At 37.7% G+C, this 22,594-nt stretch overlaps 1 protein-coding gene across 3 annotated transcripts in view; it reads left to right on the top strand.

The window, feature by feature from the left end:
* Positions 1-15,871, top strand: part of insc (INSC spindle orientation adaptor protein) — a 167,990-nt gene extending 152,119 nt beyond the window's left edge. For 2 of the 3 annotated variants that reach the window (XM_062967675.1, XM_062967676.1), the window contains exons 10-13: positions 7,461-7,527; positions 8,205-8,360; positions 9,485-9,561; positions 12,105-15,871. In XM_062967675.1, coding sequence (XP_062823745.1) covers positions 7,461-7,527; positions 8,205-8,360; positions 9,485-9,561; positions 12,105-12,233 — 429 coding nt within the window. In that variant the 3' untranslated portion in view covers positions 12,234-15,871. Of the gene's footprint in view, positions 1-7,460; positions 7,528-8,204; positions 8,361-9,484; positions 9,562-11,401 lie in introns of all 3 variants that reach the window. The other variant, XM_062967677.1, reaches the window with a different exon arrangement.
* The last annotated feature ends 6,723 nt before the right edge of the window (positions 15,872-22,594 follow it).

Raw genomic sequence — 22,594 nt, 5'->3', positions numbered from 1 at the left:
AACACCACTATAATTGTATGAAGAGTAGAGACATCACAGTAACAACAAAGGTTCACATAGTTAAAGCAATAGCATTCCCCATAGTAACCTATGGATGTGAGAGCTGGACCATAAGGAAGGCTGAGTGAAGGAAGATAGACACATTTGAACTGTGGTGTTGGAGGAAAATTCTGAGAGTCCCTTGGACAGCAAGAAGATCCAACCAGTCCATACTCCAGGAAATAATGCCCGACTGATCACGGGAGGGAAGGATATTAGAGGCAAAGATGAAGTACTTTGGCCATGTAATGAAAAGACAGGAAAGCTTAGAGAAGATAACTCTGTTGGGGAAAATGGAAGGAAAAAGAAGAGGGGGCGACCAAGTGCAAGATGGATGGATGGTTTCCTTGAAGTGACTGGCTTGACCTTGAAGGAGCTGGGGGTGGTGACGGCCGAGAGGGAGCTCTGGCGTGGGCTGGTCCATGAGGTCACAAAGAATCGGAAATGACTGAATGAATAAACAACAACAACAAAATTGTATCATTTGAATAGGCCCCAGGTTACTTGAATTGTGTACTTTGTTTATCATAATGAACAAATGCTATTGTACAGCTATTGTCTTTTGCGATGATTTTTCATTCCTAAAGAGAGTCCTACCTTAAATGAAAATAAATGTTTCAAATTGCACAAAGTGAATCACTTCTCGGCAGTGGTCCCCCGGCTCTGGAACTCTCTCCCTAGGGAGATCAGGTTAGCTCCTTCCCTGCCCATTTTCCGCCGGGAATTGAAAACATGGTTGTTCCAGAGCGCGTTTGAATGAATAGACCCAATAGAGCTGTCATCAGAATACTTTATGTTTTAAAAGCATATGGCACTTTATCACTGTTACTCATTTCCATGATACCGCACTTTATGAAACCTGTCCCCGCTGGTTTGCTTTTAATTACTCTGATTTTATCTGCTTGGATTTTAATGTATTGTCCATTATTTTATTTTGTGTATCGTTGAAATGTTTTAAGTTTTTGTCAAATATGTTGTGCCGTTGTTTCGGGCTTGTCCCTGTTGTGAGCTGCCCTGAGTCCCTTCGGGGAGATGGGGCGGGATATGAAAATAAAGTTTATTATTAATCATAGTGTTCAGGTACATATACTGTGCTTCCCACAGAAAAAAAGCCTTCATGGTTGCCTGACATAAAGAATGCAATTCTAATGTCTGACTAGATAAGTAATTCTAAGGAACTAGTAGAGTGTAAAGTTGGAACTTAGGTGAAGGTGAGTGATTTCTAGACATTTGAATATTCGACAAGTCCAGGATTGCCTGAACTCAATAGCACTTTACCAAAATGTTTGCATACAGATTTCTTGGTGTCATGGGCTATTGGTCTGCTCAAGTATGCCAAGTCTTATGTTTATAGTTTTAATTAAATGAATATTTGAGTTGAAGAACTCATGGGTATGTAGGATACATCCATTTAATTCTGTCTATTGTAAATAACCTCAGGAGCCTTGGCAGACTGATAGGTAGTTGATAAATGCTTTAAAAATATGTACAGTAAATAAATATTTGTCTTTTAAAGTGTTATATAAACTGTGGGTTTTACTCATTTATATGTATCCCAACTATTTTCCAGTGAGTTTATGGCCAATATAGCTTTCATGGTTTTCCCCATTTTATTCTCAGAGCACCTTTTTGAGGGAAGTGAGTTTCTTGGCTCAGCATGGATTTCAACCTTAGAACAAAACTCTAACCATTACATCACACTAGGAACTTCATCACATTTAGAAAATTCCCCATTGTAAAACACTTCACCAATGCAGCCAGCACGGAGCCCACCGGATCTCATCAGATGACGCACAGCTACTTTTGACAGGGGTCCAATGACAAAGTGCTCTATGACAGGGAATCCTGAACATGAGAGACTGTTCATGTTCAGGTTTAAAGTTATGGGGGCAGCAAGGTACACTTTCTGGCATGTGATAGGCAACCAGGCAATATGGGGCACTGGGCGACGGATTCACCCCGCTGCCCCATAATTTGCCCCATTGCCCTATGGATGCCTCACTGTCCTCGATATCAGGGATATTATTATTATTATTATTATTATTATTATTATTATTATTATTATTATTATTATTATTATTAGAAACACAACAAGATGAGTCCACAGCAGACACTCTGCTGGCTGTTGTATTGGATCCCACGTCAGACACTTCCCAAGTGTCTAGGACTGTGTGATGTATCGGCGAATAATGCGTGCAGATCCCAGCTGGCAGATGGTAATTTTGTCAGTGCTGATTGTGTTTAAGTGCAGGCCAAGGTGTTTAGGCACTGCACCCAGTGTGCCGATCACCACTGGGACCACCTTGACTGGCTTATGCCAGAGTCTTTGCAATTTGATCTTTAAATCCTCATATCGTATCAGCTTTTCCAGTTGTTTCTCTTCTATCCTGCTGTCACCTGGGATTGCTACATCGACAATCCATACTTTATTTTTTAACACGATCATGAGGTCAGGAGTATTGTGCTCCAAAACTCTGTCTGTCTGAATTCGGAAGTTCCAGAGTAGCTTGACATGTTCATCCTCTGTAACTTTTTCCGGCTTGTGATCCCATCAGTTCTTTGAAACAGGCAGGTGGTATTTGTGGCACAAGTTCCAATTAATCATCTAAGCAACGGTGTTATGCCTCTGCTTGTAGTCTGTCTGTGCGATCTTCTTGCAGCAGCTGAGGATGTGATCTATTGTTTCATCTGCTCCCTTGCAGAGTCTACATTTGGGATCTGTTGTAGCCTTTTCAATTTTGGCTTTGATGGCATTGGTTCTAATGGCTTGTTCTTGGGCTGTCAGAATCAGGCTCTCTGTTTCCTTTTTCAAAGTCCCATTTGTGAGCCACAGCCATGTTTTTTCTTTGTCAATTTGGCTCTCAATTTTTTCCAGGAACTGTCCATGGAGAGCCTTCTTTCGCCAGTTTTCTCTTCTGCTCTGGATTGTGTTTTTACGGTATTCACCCTTTGTCTTTTGTACTTGAAGCAGTTTACTACTATTGACTTCCCTCAATGTTGGTTCTTGACTGCCTTTCACATAATCTGCCAGGACATGTTTCTCGTTCTCTACCATTTGTTTCACTTGCAGAAGCCCTCTGCCTCCTGATTTTCTGGGCAGGTAAAGTCTGTCAACATCACTACGCGGGTGTAATGAGTAGTGGATTGTCATAGGTTTTCTTGTTTTTCTGTCCAGATCACCTAGCTCTGCTTGTGTCCAGTTCACAATTCCAGCAGTGTATCTAATGACAGGTATGGCACAGGTGTTGATAGCCTAGATCGTATTTCCACCATTTAATTTGCTCTTCAGAATCTTTCTGACTCATTGGATATATTCTTTGCTGACCACATTTTTCACATGCCCATGCATGATATTGTCCAACTGTAGTATGCTGAGATATTTATAGGCTTCAGACTGATTACATTTTATGGTTTGTCCATTTGACATCTCTATGCCCTTGCTGTGAGTAATTTTCCCTTTCTTTAATACCACTGTGGCACATTTGTCTAGGCCAAACTCCATACTGATGTCAGTGCTGAAGATTCTGATTGTGTTGGTCAGTGATTGGATTTCTGTTTCTGATTTTCCATAAAGTTTTAGATCATCCATGTACAGCAAGTGGGAAATTTTTGATGAATTTCTTGCTATTTGGTAGCCCAGGTTTGTTTTCTGTAGAATTACTGACAGAGGGACCATTGCAATGATGAACAGCAGTGGTGACAGTGTGTCACCCTGAAAAATTCCTCTCTTGATATTAACAATTCCATAGCTTTTGTTGCCCACGAACAACCCAGTTTTCCATTGTTTCATTGCATTTTTGGTGAACTTTCTAATATTTTCACAAACCCCAATGACATCTAGACATTTGATAATCCAACAATGTGGAAGTGAGTCAAATGTTTTTTTTGTAATCAATCCAAGTTGTATAGAGGTTTGTTTTACAGCTTTTGCAATTCTCCAGTATCATTTTGACAATCAGAAGCTGATATTTCGTGCCCCTACTTCTTCTTTTATTGCCTTTTTGTTCTACTGGCAAGATGTTATTTTCCTCCAATTAATCCTGGATTTGATCAGCTATTATGCCTGTCAGCAGTTTGAACATTGTAGGCAGACATGTTATTGGCCTGTAGTTTCCTGGTATTGTCCATTTTGCTGGATCTTTCTGTATCTATTATTATTATTATTATTATTATTATTATTATTATTATTATTATTATTATTATATCCTGCTTTTTCTCTTGATATGGAGACTCAAAGTGGTTCACAACTAAAAGCACGGCAATACAACGTAAAATATACAAATATACAAGAATTAAAACAGTAAAACAGTATTAAACATCATTGAAAGCATATAAAATCACAACAGCCTCTTAAGAGCTTAAAAACTTTTTTTCTTTAAAAGCATGCCTAAATAACAAAGTTTTAACCTGCCTCCTGAAGGATAGCAGGAAGGGGGCATTCTGGCTTCTTTGGACAGGGAGTTCCAGAGTCGAGGGGCAGCCTCTAAGAAGGCCCTCTCTCTTGTTTCCACCAACCGAGCTTGAGATAGAGCTGGGACCGAGAGAAGGGCCTCTCCTGAAGATTTCAGGGCCTGGGCAGGTTCATACAAGGTGATGTGGTCAGCCTGGACCTGAACCGTCTAAGGCTTTAAAGGTCATAACCAGCACTTTGAATTGTGCCCGGAAACAGACTGGCAGCCAGTAGAGCTGCTTCAGCAGAGGAGTTGTGGGCTCCCTGCAGCCAGCCCCAGTGAGCAACCTGGCTGTAGCTCTTTGGACCAGCTGAAGTTTCCAAGCACTCTTCAGAGGTAACCTCACGTAGAACGCATTACTGTAATCCAGACGGGACATGCCTAAGTGATAAGGTCCTACGTTAAACTACTAACTAAAGCTATGTATTATCTTTGTGTGCATTTCTCATAAACACATAGTTTTACTTAATTATGGAAAGGGGAATAGAGTGGATTGAACTGATATAAACCCATCATTCAAATAATTTGCAGCACAGTATTAATTCTAATAATATTCATTAGATAAAATAACTTGAAGGAGTTGAGTAATTGGCACATTTTCAAATTGTCCTTAATTGAATTCTTCATCTTTCACTTAGAAAGCCACGTGGGTATGGGCTCTGCATGGAGTAAGTAATTTTCATTAATATGATATAATTGAGGAGGAAGGGATACATATGTACAATGTGCCTGAAACTCTGTTAATAATTAACATTGAATAAATAGATGTGTGTAGAATTCCCATTTTTCTACCTGTCACTATTGGTAGTTCATCATTCCATTTGCATTCTAAATTGGTCTGTTTATTCAGAGAGATGACATTATACAATTGCTGGGGGAAGCAGAAAACGTTTTGTGTAATAGAACAAAATGTGAATCTCCATTGTTACTATAATCACCCAATGAGAACGAAATAATAGCATGTTGGGAGTTCCAAGAAATATTATCGTAGTATTATTGTTATTTGACAACAAATATGGTGAGAAACATCCATGAGCCCCAGTCATCAACAGATTTGCTCATGTCTTAGAAACTCAGGCCCCACCTTTCTTCATAATGCAGTCAATAGATCTGAATAAGGCTAATGACACGTTGGATAAGCGAATATGTTGGATAATAAGGAGGGATTAAGGAAAAGCCTATTAAACATCAAATTACATTATGATTTTACAAATTAAGCACCAAAACATGTTTTACAACAAATTTGATAGAAAAAGCAGTTCAATACACGGCAATGTTATATAGTAATTACTGTATTTACAAATTTAGCACCAAAACATCACAATGTATTGAAAAGATTGACTATAAAAACATTGACTACTAAAAAGCAGACTACGTTGGATAATACAGAACATTGGATAAGCGAATGTTGGATAAGTGAGACTCTAATGTAATTGCTTCCAAAAATTCCTCTTTGACCCATTACTTATTCAGGGACTTCAGGGAGCTAAAGCAGGAAGGATGACTTTCACAGTGCAAATGGAGAAAACTCAACTTATACCTGACAAGACATAATAAAGATATTATCTTTGCTCCTATGAGATGGCAATATGTAAAGCGAAGAAAGTCTGTACTCATTTAATACATAAATTCACATCCAGCTGAATTATTCAATGTAGTGAGGGGTCTAACTCTGAAATCTTCCCCTGCTGAATCAAATTTTTAAGCCTTCTGTAATTTGCTGTGATGCTTTGACAATAATTTCACAGATAAAATCTCCCAGACAAGAGTTGATTTACATGCCATTAATATAGCAGAAACTGACAAGATGCCCAGCAATTCCATAGTAGGATTACACTGGATCAGTTTCAAGTGGTGAGTGCCACAGATGTAGATGAACTGCTAGGATGAGTAAGGAAGACAACTTATCTCCTCTACTCCTGTCATTCTTGACTAGTCATGCCAGGGGTAGATAGAGTTAGAGCTCACCTTCAATATATTAATTCATTTCTCAGGGAGGGAGCCTTGTGTTCTAGTGAAAGTTCATGCTTTATTTGCCCCAGGATCCATTTATTTATTTATTTATTTATTGCTATTTTGCAAATAACACTCATTGTTCATCCTTCAATGTGCTGGGCAGCAAATAACCTACAGGCTCAGAATGAGATTCTGCTGATTTGGCATCTTTGTGGGTTTATTCTACTGAAGCCTATTCAGGTGTGCAAGCTCTCAAATAATGTGTAGTTATCAAGGGATGGGCATAGGTCTATGAGCCAGGCTTGAGTAACATGGATTTAGAAATCCCATCCTATGGACAAGGAGAACTGGTTGACAGAAAGTACGGCCAGACTGGAAGTAGACCGAACAAAGCAGAAAATGTAGGTTTTAGTGGAATTAAAGAAGGAAACAAAATTAGCTTAGTTTAAAAAATAGCAACTCTTCCAGGCACAGTAGTACTGGCAGCTCTAGCTTTTGGGTGTTTTTGAGTACATTGTTTTCATGTGTGTACACACACACTTTGTTAATATGCCACCAAGTTGGTTTCAACTTATGGCAACCCTCAAAGAAACAGCTCTGCCCAAATCTTTCCAACACATGGTTGTGGTTTTCTTTGTTGAGTTAATCCATCCATACTCTAGCCTTTCTCTGTTTCTACTGCTTATATGTGTTGCTTTTATTGATTAATGAAGTTTGGAATTTCGCTCATTTTACATTGAAATCATATCTGGATCATTCTTAAATAGAATTAACCTTTATTTATGATTATGAAATAGCATTTAATATTTTCCCTAGGGAGACTGATATCTTGAAAAATGTCAAATAAATAGATGGTTCAACTCAAGCAACATTAACTACTTACTTTGCATAATAGTAATGGAATTAGTAGTTTATTTGAGAAGGGAACATAAGAGATATCTAAAACAAAAAGGCAGATACTGCTTGGCTGTGGAAAGATTTTCCATAACCTGTTATTGCTTTCTTTTCATGTAGGTTGCCACAATATTAGCAAATATGTCTGTCCTGGATCAGTGTGCTTCAGAGATAATCCAAGGAAATGGTATGCATTTCAACAATCATATGGTGGGTTTATAGGTATGATGTACAGAAACGGCAAGTTTACACCTTATTTTATTTTAACTCCAAAGCAATTTTAATGTAAAAACATCTGTACAAATTGGTGATCAAAATTAAACTTGTTTGATCCCTAGTCACTCTTTATTCAGGGTATCTTAAGAATTGTAGTCAAAGAGAGTGCACTACAATTCTGTGGTAGGCAAGTATAGATAATGTATTTTAATAATCTCAAGATTTGTCTGGGTGGAACTATGAACACTGAAGGGGTATAAAACACATTTCGTTTAACAGCCATTATTCTTGGATAACTTTTTTTTAAAGTTGTTCATGGAATGCATATTTTTTACCCTCTCACCTTCAGGTAGTTTTTCAGGGAGACAATATGTGATTCTGTTGGATTAATTGCATAATTAGTAGAAACAGATTATTCATTTGGGGGAGTAATATGAGAGGTTACTGATTATTTCAAAGTCCCACATACAGAAATTAATATGCACATTCTACCTATGCAGAGACAAGTGAAGGAATGTTACAATTCCTCACCAGAATGGGCATTTGCATAGATTTTATTCAAATGTATGGCCTCACCCTTTAAATTACATTTTACTGAATATTCTTCCTACAGTATTCACAGTATTGTATTACTGTATTCCTTCATAGGTGTCGAGGTTTTGATGGAAATGCTGTTTGAGAAATCGTCATCTGGGAATCCAGCAGAAGTTGCTGCCTGTGAAAGAGTCCAGCAGAAAATTGCAGTTACCCTCGCCAGACTGAGCCGTGATCCTGAAGTGGCGCATGCAGCTATAAATCTTAACTGTAAGACTGTTAATGCTTAACAGAATGACACAATGCAAACATACTGTGTGCATGTATACTATTATGCAAGGAAAGAGTAGCTTTGGTCACCTTACTGAAAGAATTTTATTTAGCTTGTTCTCTGCATTCCATGTTCTCAGTTGTGCTTCTAAGGAGGTCGATCTGTTGACTGTTATTTAGGGCTTGATTTTTTTGGTTTTTGTTTATTCATAAAGTATTTGTGTTCCTCTGTGATGACTGAATATGCATATTTTGACCCGGTCCTGTGAATCAAATAAGTATGCCCAAATCACCTGTTTCTGTATCATATAAATAAGAAATCTCATAATATCTCAGCCAGCATGTAGTCCAAAAAAGGAAGTAACATGTATTCTTTCATGTTGCACTGGATTTGCTTGAACTGCTCATTAGGACATGAAACAATGGACCAAAATTAAAAGGAAAAAAAAGCATTCCACCTAAACATTAGAAAGAGCTTCTGTCACTGTGATATCTTTTTGACAGTGGAATAGATTGCCTCAGAGTAGTGGATTCTTCACCCTTGAAAATCCAAACAGAGGTTGTATAGAAATCTCTCATTAATTCTTAAGTTTTGTATTTCTGTGTGGCAGTGGGTTGACCATTGTGGTAAAATTCTATGTTAAAAACATTGCAACAAGCTTAGGCCCCATCTACACTGCGATATAAAGTTTCAAACTGCATTATATGGGCAGTGTCAACTCATATAATGCAGCTAATAATAATAATAATAATAATAATAATAATAATAATAATAATAATAATACATTTATTATTATTATTATTATTATTATTATTATTATTATTATTATTATTATTATTATTATATCTCTTGAAGTGGAATGATAGATAGGCCTAAGTGTGGAACGTGACAAGTAGAATTAGATGAAATAATTTAGCTTGAAATTGGAACAATGAGTTACTTTGAGTGACACTGATGTAACTTGTCGCCAAAAATGCATCATATTTCCATGTTTCTTTCTTTTTGTTTCATTAATCAGCATTTTAATTGAAATGGAACAATCTGTAAAATAAACCATACTGAATCAATGCAGACGGTTGTAATGACTGAAATACTTTCTTCCCACTTTTTGTTACACACATAGGTATCCCACACCTTATCAAGCTTTGCAGGTCTCCAACAGAAAGAAACAACAGTGATTCTGTTCTCGTTGCATGTCTGGTATGTCCATCTGGTTTCCTCCTCTATTTTTCTCTGTTCCCTTTCGATTTTTCCCCACACTGAAATAGATTCAGAATTTTATTCTACTGACAAGGCATAACTGAGTGGAGGTTGGACTTATAGTTATCACAAGGTCCACCTAAACATTTTCTGCCAAAGAATGCTGCTACTTCATCAAACTACAGTTCCTATGATTCCATAGCATTGGACCATGACAGTTAAGGAGGTTTCAAACTGCATTAATTCTGCACCTATAGACTGGGGGATGGGAGCAAAATTTGCCCTGATTACTCACTTACTTCCTTTTATAAAAGCAACAGAAGAGCACATCTACCTTGAGTTTACTGTTCTGAATGGCTGCAATATCCATTCTCTGTCTCCACATAAGTTCCCACCTGACATAAGATTGCAGGTATGTAATACAACCGCCCCTTCATATCCACAGATTCTGTATCTATGAATTCAACCATCAATGGCTTGAAATATTCATAAAAAATATTCAAAAGGCAAACTTTGATTTTGCCATTTTATTAGAGACACCATTTTACTATGCTATTATACATAATTATATATAATATAATGTATAGGACTTGAGCATCCATGAATTTTGGTATCTACTGTTAGTCCTGGAACCAAATACTCACAGATCCCAATTATCCACTGTGTTGATAATTTATCTCTACTAGGCATATTTGGTATCCTATTGGTCTACAAGCTTTCTTATGATTGAGTTCTCTTCTATTCCACAAATGTGTGTGGATGTACCTTCAAGTCACCTCACGACTTATGGTAGCCCCATGAATTTCATAATGTTTTCTTAGGCAAGAAGTGCTCAGAGGTGGTTTGCTATTGCATTGCTCTGAAATATACCTTCATTGGTGATCTTCCATCGAAGTATTAACCAGGGCTGACTTTGTTTAGTTTCTGGGATTAGACAAAATCTGGGGCTTTTACAGTTTAGGTCTTATATTTTACCACAATTTAAATCAAACTGAAGCATGCTCATCTGGAATCATTCACTCTTCTTTTCTTTTTAATGTAAATTTATTATCAGACTGCAACAGGCAACCCACAGTCTTTTGTGACTTCCCTATCATGACATGAGAAAACAATCTCCATAACAGCAACATTATACTTAATGAGGATAAATGGACAATCTTTCCTCATGCAGTAGGGTTATATGCTCAGATTTTGGTCCCTGAATGATTGGAAATAATGTGATTTATTATTTGTAATACGGTAATCACTACAGACACCAATCAAAATGGAACCAATTGTACACTAAGTACTGTGCAAAGATAATTCCTATGTCAATTTGAAGTCTTAACGAATTTAAGCAGAGATAAAGTGACTTGCCTGAGGTCACACAATACATCTCTTTCAGCACTTCAGAGCAGAATGAAGACTGGCCCTCAAAGAGCCTCTTTGGCACAAGTGCCATAGACACAAATGTGCCTAATGCTAGCAAAAGTATTTTATTTGGGGGGAGGGGTGTAAGGCAAGGGGTGTTTTCAGATGGTAGTCCTTCATACTAAGGACTTTTCATGTTCTTTTCAAAATGTCTCAACTGAATTTAGTGAGATTTGTTCAACTGGAACAAGCAGCTTCCCATTATAGAATTAAGCCAAGAGAGCTGAAGCACAAAATCGTTGTTTGAAACAATGCTGGCAAGTAATAAATGAGATAGTAATCACTTCAGGCCACTTGGGAAGTAGTCCAAGGGACTCTAAAATACTCCAGTACTAGGATGGGGGGGAAAGATGGATGGACTTTACCTCAGGAATAGAATGGAAGTAGGCAAGGGAGGGGATTTCATATTATATTTATTGGTTTCTTTCAGATGTCAACTCCAAGAATCCCTGAGCGTTAACTGAGCCTTCTGAGAACTGAAGTGTCAAATACTCTGAAGACCAGAATTTAGGAACCACTGTTTTAGAACAGTAGAATCCTTCCTTTCCTTCAAAAATGGGGCTCTAGTCTACTTACAGCAAAATTGAATCAACAAATATAATTTAAAAATATTAGAAATTAAAACAAAACATAAAAATAAATACAACATAAAAATAAGGACGTTCAAATTCTACAGTTATACTGTTATGATTCCACTTTAACTGTCATATGAAAATATTCTATGGATTTCTGGGAATTGTTGTTTTTTATGGTGCTCAAAGGAGCTCTCTGGGTGATAATTCATAATTTTTCTCCCCAAACTGCAAATCCCAAGATTCCCTAGTGTATTGCCATGGCAATAACAGTGGAATAATCATGCTGCAATTATGTAGTGTGAATTGTGTATTGCAATTTGAAATACCCCACTATAAGTAAACACTGTACCTGGCTGAAAAAAATCTGTCTGGTTAGCAACGAAAGCAATAAGCATAATGTGCAACTGGACACAAGGTATATACATATAACCAGGTGTAGTAGATTACTACTGAACTTCAGTATAGATGTTACTCTGCACAAGATGTTTTAAATCACATTTCACAAAGCACTGGATTTTTTTTAAATTCAAAAGCCTCCTTGTCCCATTCTCCTTGCAGGCAGCATTGCGTCGACTAGCTGTGATGACTCCCGCCGGCCTTCAAGAGTCAGACATCCAGCAGTTGGTAAAACCTAGGCTGGTGGATTCCTTTCTGCTTTGTACCAATATGGAAGAGAGCTTTGTATAAACAAATGTGGTTATTCCAAACCAAGCCATTAATGTCATACAAGATTTCTGAGTTTGAAGAATTATTTATAGTTAACTTATTTTAGAATCATAAATGTAAAAGATAGTATCATTTATTTCTGGCCCCTTTCCTCACCCTCTTCTGAGTTTTCAGAGAAAGAACCATCACACAGAAAGCTTCCTGTATTACAGCCATCTCACGTCTATAAGTTGGGGACAAGAGAATAATAATAAATACACAATACACTTTATTTATATTCCGTTCTATCTTCCTGAGGGGACTCAGAGAGGATTACAATATACAGGCAAACATTCAGTGACTTAATCCAGTGGAATAAAAAGGACATACAAATACACAGAACAAATGTCATTTCCAGCTTTCTGGAGACGGTGCTCAACTCTGTCCATGGGGAGGTGCTCTTGTTCCATTTCCAAGCTGAGGAGCCTGTTGTCCATAGAACCTTCTGGTTGTGTTGCCAGCATTGCTGCATGGGCGCCTTTATTATCTTCCCTCTGAAGCAGAACCTATTGATCTACTCACATTTGCATGTTTTCGAATTGCTAGATTGGCAGGAGGTAGGGCTTACAGCGGGAGCTCACTCCAACCTCGAGCTTCGAACTGCCAGCCTTTAGGTCAGCAGATTCAACAGTTCAGTGGTTTAACCTGTTGCACCACTGCAGCCCTTAGAGAAAACCTGGATAGGTATATGGGAGGAAGGCTCATAAAAGGACCTTACTTATGTATGTTCATAAACTGTAGAATTCATCTAAGGGACAAGAAACATGTAAAGTACACCTGAGAGCCTTTTAGTAGTAGAATGAATATTATCTTTCAAAAACATTGCTGAAGAACCTTAGAAGAGTCTTTCTTGACCAGACTAAAAACTTTATGTTTGAGTTTCAGAAGTTACTTTTAGGAAGAATGAATATCAGCAATTGATTTGAACTATACATCTTCGTGGAATAAGAAAATAACACTGTTTGCCACCCCTCCCCAAATTATGGCACTACCACCCCCCAAATTTACTGATTCCCTCATCTATTGTATTTCCCTGTTAATTGCTTGCTTTCAATCCTTCCTGCCGCCTACTTGCCTGGCTTTCTTCATACTTCATTGCCATTGCTACATATGCTGAGTCTTTCTCTCTCCTTCTTGAGGATTGCCTTAATCAACCAGCACAGCTCTCCACAAAACCATCATAAATAATATTAAAAGGCACTCCATCCACAGTGCATGGCTCCGAAGGTCTCTGGGCAGCTTTGGGTAGCAAGGATCTCTGAAGGACCAGACATGATGGTGCCAGGACCCCTGCTGTGTTTGCACTCTGTTGCCTGAGGCATTCTTACATTGCCAAGTGAAAAGGTCAGCTCTAGTGATGGTCCATAAAGGATGACAATAGGATGATGCTCTGGAATCTAGAGAATCATCTTAGCACTGCACAATTAAGGGTGGCTTCTGCATTTCATTATATTCATTTTTCTTAAAAGTAAATTAAGGCTAGTTCTGCGTCCTCTTTCACACTGTGAGCAACCATGTGGATGGGGGTGCCCTTGGAAAGATGGAATGGATTCCTTTTTCTATTACTATCCTCAACTTTCCCCCTTAACAGGCTTCAAGACACAAATAAACAATTAAAAAGGGGAAAAAAGAAGGGAAAGATTGGGAACATCAAAAGATATAGTATGTAACTGTGTATCTGGAACTCTGTGCAGATGGGACAAAAGGTGTATCTGTCTGTGTACAAGAAAACACATAAAGAGGGAAAGTTAGCCCTGCCCTCAGATTCTTTGTTCAAAACTAGTTCCTCTTAAAGCTATTTTTCTGTATAAAAAATAAGGCATTTTGGATGTTCCTTAGATAGCATAGGACAGAAGTTTGTTTGTCCCAGCTGTGTAATATTGCAAGAAGGGAATGTTCATCACATTTTTAAATATTCATGTGAGATCAATTTTTTTTGCAGATTAATATGCCTCGGAAGAAAAGCTTTGGCTTCAGAGTAAAATGTTTACCTTTTAAAAAATAAAAATAACAGTTTTATATAATTATAGTGGTAGTTGAGTTAATAAAATAGTAACTTTAGTGAAATAATGCTAACAATGAAAATGCTCAGAAACAAAGAGAATACAAGGTAAACTGTATTCATAGTCAAACTCATTTTTGCAAATAAGTTTTTATTTTATTTTCAAAAAACAGAATTTTAAAAATTCAAATAAACAATTAAAAAGGGGAAAAAAGAAGGGAAAGATGGGAAACATCAAAAGACATAGTATGCAAGTTATGGAGCCATGTTAGTTAAATAGTTCTACACGAATCTATTGTATCGTCAAAGACATAGAAGGGGAGTATTGTTATACATATTCTTTAATATAGAGAGCAAGTAAAGTAAAAGAAAAATTAGTTCCAACTATGACATCTTCTCTAACATGAGTGACAGTTTATCCTTCAGGATCCACATCCATTTCTTTTATCTTCTTATATTGTGCTTTTTTTCTTCTCTTTTCCATAGTTGAACTCTTGAGCAGCAAAATTTCCTAACCATATAGCAGCTGGCCAGTCTAGAGCTACCCTATGACCTTGAAGATAGGAATATGTGTGTGTGTGTGTGTGTGTACACACACACACACACACACACACACAGAAAAATATATATATATATATACACACACACACACACACACACACACATACACACACACACACACACACACACACAAACACGTGCTGTGATGACTAAGTACTAGTAAAAATTATCAACATTAGTGAGAATAGCTTTCCTGTGACATCTTTTATAGTCACATTGTCTTTGGTAGATCAGTGGGTCTATTACAGTTAAGGATCTGTAGATCTAGGATGATGGCTCTCCATTTGGAAGCTTCAGTGAGATCAGTGGGATTTATACCTACGTAAATGCCTTCGTATCCTTATAACCTACTGAAAGCTAAGCATGCGGAAGGATTTGTGGCAATGTGCCAGATACCTAGTAGTTACACTCTTGTTTTCTAAGTGGGATCTTTGCCAGAAACATTCTTATATCAGTGATTTCCTGTCAGGCTACTGGAAATGTTTTAGATATATGTTTAATCACTAGATAACTCTGGCACTGAATGCAATATTAACTCTTCTTTTGCAAACTATGTATTCTCCAGTTGTTAACTGTAAAATCACACTTTAGTTGAACTGGGTTTTTTTTGTCCAACCATTTATTTCCTTAACAATATTATTTATATTTCAAAGCTTTTTTAAAAAAATCCAATATTAATAAATATTATTTGTATTTGATATACCTAGCATCTGATATTCATTTGAAATAAATGCTTTAACTAACAAAATGAAAATAATGCCTTTGTCTGTCTATGTTCTAAATCCCATTATCTGCCAAATGGAGGAGCTCTAGAGAAGGACAGCAATATGGTCATAATCCAAAACACATCAGTTGAGGGCATGTTCACAATGGGCACTAGTGTTTTGTGGTATAATGTATGAACTCCTTCTTATGTGACTTTGTCATGTTAATATATGTGCATGCATATGTGAATATACACAGGGTTCTATAAAACATGCTTCACTGTGTTTCTTTTGAGCCTATGTTACTTGAGCCTGAGTTGACAAGCTTGAAAATAAAAACTCAAAGAACACAAGTCCTTCCAACTTGAGTAACACTGTGACCAGCATCTTATTAGTGGGATGTTTGTGCAATATCTTCAGCTTAAACATGTACAGTATATATTCCTTTTTGGCTAGGGTTCAGTGGAGTATTCCCCCGCTCTTATATTCTATACCCAAAACCTTTCACTCCAACAGTTTTTAATATCTAGGAAAGGCTAATGCTGGTGGTTCTTACTAGTTGGAAGGGGAAAATAATTTAGACCATGAAGTCAGCTACCCTGGGCTCCTAGGGGAAGGAAAAGGCGGGTGAATTCTTTTTTTATCTCTTTCTCAGTACGAGCCCAACGCTACTTTAGGGTGTGAATTGTACCCCCCCCCCCATCCTTCCCCTACCACATCAATAAGGAGGGGTAACAGCCACTCTCAGACCTTGACAACTGCTGGGAGCAAGGAGAAGATGCAGAACCGCACAGGCAGAGTTGCACTCTGTTGTAGGATGCCAAACTTTTATGTGCAATCTACATGTGTGTAAGCATGTGTGTGTGTGTGTACATGATTAATATTTTTGGAAGTCAATAGAGTACAAGACTTGCACAAACAGTTTGATTTGATCTGAGCTGCAGCCTGAAGATCAGTCACAAAACTTCTGTTTGCAGAAATCTGACTATCCTCCAGGTGTTAGATTTAGTTGAAACTTTAAGGGACCTATTCAAGGTGCTGAATCTATTTTAGGAATGGGGTTCCATACTTGAATCGATCCTGGGCTAAGAGCTGCAGCAGACTCATTGCCTCATTGAGATGCAGCTGCCACTCACTGCTTAAGAGGACAATTTATGCAGACAGACCTTACTGAAGATTTTTGAATGGGAATCAAACCGCTACTGACCTGTAATGTTACTAGCTATGGGTGGTTCTTCAGATAAATGATTAATGTCACAACCTTGATTACAGTCCTATTTTGAGTTTTATATTAATTAAAAGAGACAAGTTAGATTTTCAGAAAACATAATGGAAAGCATACATCTTGTTTAATTTGAGTTGAAAATGTAAAAGTGCTCAACAATATATTTTACTCTTTGCGGTATGTATATTTGCATGTGCAAGATGACAATCCTGACACGAAAAAAAAATCCATCTGCTGATCCAAACACAAAACACACACACAAGCAAGACTGGATAACCAAGGCCACAACCTAAATTTTTATTAGTTGCAACTGAAATATTGTTGGCAGACACACATGGCTCCTGCTGTTCTGGTGACACTGATAGGGGGTGTAGTGCAGGCTCCTGTTCAGCACTGCTCTGGGTTCCTTGCACTGCCATGCCTGCGATGCCCAATAGGATGAATCCAAATGAGGGCAAACTAGCCAGACTGGATCCAGGGCCCATGCCAATCTCCCCCAAGTTGTGGCAAATAATGATACAGTCAAAACAACAACAGGTAACACAGCCAAAAACAACAGCAAGGACAATAATTGGGGTGGGGTGGGTGGGGAGCTCTCAAAGGCAACTGAGCTGGGGAGCTGCTGGGCTGGTTAAATATCTGGCAAGTGGACCTGGGTTCACTCCAAAATAACCAATCAGATTCAGCCGGTAGGTTCACTCTGAATGGTTATTGAATTCACATGCTAGCTAACTGTGCAGAATGAACTCGTCGGGAAAGAGACACCAAGGAAAAATGGCAGGTGGAGGAGTGTCCACAAGTGCAATGTCCCTGCCTAGTGAGTCGGGCATGACAATATGTACGGCATACTTACTTATCAATAAGAGGAAGCTATCCAAATTTAAGAGACTGGGCTGCATCCACAACTGCAAAATAATTCAACTCCAGTATGCAGTTTTCTGCTCAGATTTGGCCCCCATTTGTGTCACACAGACTCCTTATCATCCAACCCTAATTTGTATTGACAACCACACATCTCCTCACCACCTGAAATAACATTGGGACTAAAAGAAATACCCTGCCACAAACACCTGTTCACTGCATTGGATTATTTCCAAACACGCGATTTACAGCAGCTGCCAGTTTATTTTTTTAAACCTTCCAACAAATGGGCTTTTATGTTTTACTGTCAATCAGTCACACACCTTGGATCTGTATTGGATGGCTCCTCTATCTAACCCCCCTTTAGAGATGACACATTTTGTGCTCCAGCAAGTGATCTTTAAGGGAACTTTAAATGTCTCTCAAAACACATACACACAGAGTGGAGGGTGGGAGTGAGGGGTGTTAGTAAGAAAGCCAGGCAGGATATCAGAGGAAGAAGGGGATGCTGGTGGTTGCTCCTATGATGGCAGCTTCAGCATATCCAATGGCATCACCAGCAGAGTATGGGGCCAGATTAACTCCTCATCATTGATCATAAACATGGTCATTGAACATAAACATAATCCCATCCCCTTGCATCCGTCTTGACTCAGTAAGTGACTAAAAGTGACAGAGCATGTAAATACAGTTTGCATCCAATGTGGATGAACAACTCTATTTAATACAATTAAATAAAATAACAACATTTAATAATATGTAGTACACACAGCCCAGTGGGCAGAGAATCTCAGATCTTCAGAAATGGGTGACTGTGACTTTTGCCCACTTCTCATCCATACACACAAACAAAATGGTGATACCAGACTTGTCTTGCTTCCAATCATCCCATGCCTCCATCCTATCATGATCTCAGTTTGGAGAACAGAACACATACCTTAAAAATAATTTTTTCCAACAAAGTGAAGGGTACAAAGGGACTTATTAAAATTACAGCCCACAAGAAGCACTTTCACTTTGAAAACAGGAATGTTGTATATTCCAACAGGTGTGGATCCAGTTTTAGATCAGAACTACGCCTTCATTTGACACTCAGATTTTTAATCTTTGGATAAAGAATAAATCAAAGTCATACATTTGTAGTGTTAGCACTGCATGAATTCCTCTTATCCTTCCTTCATTAATACAACATACACAAGTTGTATGAATGATCAGCTTATTTATCATGAAATCAGTTCCTAGGTTCAAGTATTAAGAAATCCATGCAGAACTGAAGATTTAAAAAAGAAATGTGGTATTTAAAAACTGATTAATAAAGATACCAGCAATCACAATTGATATCAGAAGCCAAAAAATCGTCATCTCTGAGAGGAAGAGAAGTCACTTCAACTGTGAATCAAAATGTGTTTCAAAAGTAAGACAAATAAATAAAATTGTGAAAGCAAAACAAAATAAAAATAGCTATGCTTAGTCCATGACAGAAAAAAATACTAAAGCAATACCTTTATTAGGAAAACCGAAAGGCCACAAAAGTATGTAAATTGTAGAAATGGAAGAAGAAATGCCACTCATTGCTATCAGTGATGTAAAGAAGGGGAAGTGGATTAGGAATATCGCAAATGCATGGTTCCATTGGACTAAACAGTTTGGTGAAATGATTTACCCAATACAGTGGGATGCTGGCAAGGCTGTGGATAAAATAAGATATTCCCCTCAATTCATTTTTCTCCGGTGGATCCACATAAGATTGCTGATCTTTAATTCCAGACTCAGCTGGCCTCCTATTATGTTGCTTCATAATATGCTGCTCTGAACTGCTTGACTCACATAACTGTGTACATTGAATCAGAAGCCAATGCTGTTGAAATGAGTGGGCCTCCCTATGTAACAAGTGACAAAAGGATTATTGTCAGAGATAGTAGAAAATCATATTCCTCAGTCTTCTTTATCTCAATTGTTTTCCTCCTTATCCCCATCTCCAACAATGTTTCTGCTGAATTTTGGTATCCGAACTCCTCCAATGCATTTTCTGCTAGTACCAGTGATCTCACCTTGAGGATCACAATGAGTTTCATGGAAAAAAGAATGAAGAAAAATTACAATGTAGCTTTTTGCTGCTTTCAATTTTTTCCTTTGAAGAACAGTTTGGAATCTGGATTGAGTGAAATCCCAAAAACTTTTAGAGATGTACCCAGAAAGAGAAGATAATCCATCGACTCTACAGAGACATCACATTGCAAAGCAATCTTAAAATTATGTTATTAGCCTTTTCCAGGATACTCACGTCTCACAGTCACTCTAATTGAATTATCCAGATTGAGATTAATTTCTGAGACAAAACTCACCATTACAATGACATGATGTACGGAAGTCCACATCTTTAAAGAAACAGGGTCCCGTTTTTTTCCACATCACAGATCTGGTTTAAATTTCTCAATGCATGAGAGAAGTTATGTAGTTCTTATCAATTCCAATCAAATCCATTTTGATCTATGGCTTTGAAGCTGTTTTGACCAAAGGTTAATTTTTTGCATGTGCTTCTTGAGAGTGGAGTATCTTTACTTAAGTGTCCCGAAGACCTCTGAACTTTCTCCAGAAATTTGAGAAGAGCAGCTTTTTCTTGGTCCACCTCATAGCAGCTGAATGATGCAGCTTTTTGCAGTATTTTGACCTTTTCAGCACACCTCTTCTCCTCCCCACAATTCACTGTCCTTGCCCATTTCAGAGCCATTGTGTCTTCAACCTTTGTAAGAGACATCTTTTTTACCTTTTGCTTATTCATCTCAGAGTGAAGATTTTTTCTTTGAACTTGCAATACAACTGCCAAGCCGGTCCCCACCTTAAAAAGTAGATTTTAATCTTCTACACTGAAGTTCTTATTAGCGTCTTCTAGGTTTCTTACTTTCTAGACAAAAGACCCTGTATTGCATATAAGTTTCAGAAAGCCTCGAGGTTAATAATTAACCAAATTTTTCAGGGCTGGCTGCTCACTTTGTTTCCCTTCTGTGCCATCCTTTTAACTGATTTAATAAACTGCCTGGAGAGTTCAAGGGGAGACAACCTTTAATTTTATGTCTGCATTTGAAAAAGATTTTTAATTTGAAGTAACCGAGACAAAAGCTCATTCCTGAAACTACTTTTCTTTGAAATTTAGGATTTTGTGAGCAAGTGATGCAGTTAAAAACCATTCTTTTTTCTACAATTATTTTTTTTAAAACTATACTTTTCACGATAGTAGTACATGTTTTGCTCATCTGATTATTATCCTCATACCTTGGCTGGCACCAAATCACCTAGTAAAACCAAAGATTTGAACTCAGAGTTTGCATTTTCAGCTACTGTGAAATACAGAGGTGGCTGTGGTGGGACAGCCATAGGACAAATCCCCAAAGTTGTATTGTGTTAATACCATTGTATTGCGATAATACCAACTAAAAATGTTGGAAATACAAACACAAATTTGTATAATGTCTCCAATTTGCTTTTTCAAGCATGGTATTACAAAAAGCAGGCACGGTGAGGCATATTTGTTATTTTTATATTTTATTAAATGTTCATATTATACATTATAGGAGCTCCCGTTGTGCAATGGGTTAAACCCTTGTGCTGGCAGGACAGCTGACTTGACAGCAATGGGTTGCTGACCTGAAGGTTGCTGGTTTGAATTTAGGAAACGTGTGGATGAAGTTCCTCTTTCAGCTTCAGTTTCCCTTGGGGGGGACATAAGAGAAGCCTCACACAAAGAAGGTAAAACATCCAACATCCGGGCATCCCCTGGGCATCATCCTTGCAGATGGCCAATTCTCTCATATCAGAAGCAACTTGCAGTTTCTCAAGTCACTCCCGACATGAAAAAAACCATACATTATCTCCAATCAATAAATCATGCCTTTATTACAGTCAACAAACCATAAGGCAATGCAATAGTTATATACATCTTACACACATATAGAAAGAAGTGTGTGCACATTGTTTTGGGAAACATAAACAGGCCATGCTGGGATGGTACAAAAGGATATAATTAAAAGCATGGAAAGACACTGTGAAATTGCTCAATAAAATGTGTTTAAAATTGAGTACAAAACAGATACAATTAAAAACCAAACAATTATATGATTAAATGTACATTAAAGCCACACACATACCATATCTGATTTATGTCTTACTGATAAGAAAAAGGTGTGTGAAGAGGGGCTATAAGGCTGCACATCCAGACCAGCTCCAAATGATGCCACTCTCCTGGCCTTGCCCTCCTCTCCATGTCTAAGCATAGGCATCTGATGGAGGCAAGTGTGGCAACATCTTTGTTGTTGATTTGGTTCTGCCCTTTCCCAAAAAATGGGGCTCAAGAGGATTTAAAATTTTAAGGAGGTGCAATTGATCTAAAAGCATATCAAACATAGATGTTAAAATGAAATTAAACTATTGTGAAACTTTAAAACTGGGCATCAGGTTCAGGAATCACATTGCGTCTTTACCTGAAATTAACCTTAATCTGAACATCAAGATCTTTCTGCATAATTCAGAAAAAAATGACCTAATTTGAATAGAGAGAAAAACTTTGGTTCATAATATTTTAATTTTTAAATTTTGGTTCATAAAGCTTCTCCTTTTAAAAGTTCTCTCCCTTGGCACAGAAACAGGCTTGTGAGTTTCTTGGTTTTTCACAGAAAGAGATGTGCTGACACCTACTGGAAATATAGAGGTTTTCACTTTGACTTACAAGTCAGCTCCCGGTATGCCTTTTGGATAGCATTGAAAGTTTAATGAGTATTTTTATTCAACATGCTAGATGCACACTTGCAATAGATAGATTATGATAAAATGAGAAAGAGAGAGAGAGAGAAACAGACAAACAATTGGAAATAATTTCTCTAACTCCATTTAAGATATGAAATTTTTATAGTTCTCTGACCCACATTTGAATTTTCCATATTGAGAGAAGTACAACTCTATTCTGCTTTGGTCAGATCTCACCTGCTGTGTACAT

Source organism: Anolis carolinensis, chromosome 1 (assembly GCF_035594765.1).
Source record: "Anolis carolinensis isolate JA03-04 chromosome 1, rAnoCar3.1.pri, whole genome shotgun sequence".
NCBI lineage: Eukaryota > Metazoa > Chordata > Lepidosauria > Squamata > Dactyloidae > Anolis > Anolis carolinensis.
The sequence above is the reverse complement of the archived record's forward strand: the minus strand, read 5'-3'. Positions and strand labels throughout refer to the sequence as shown.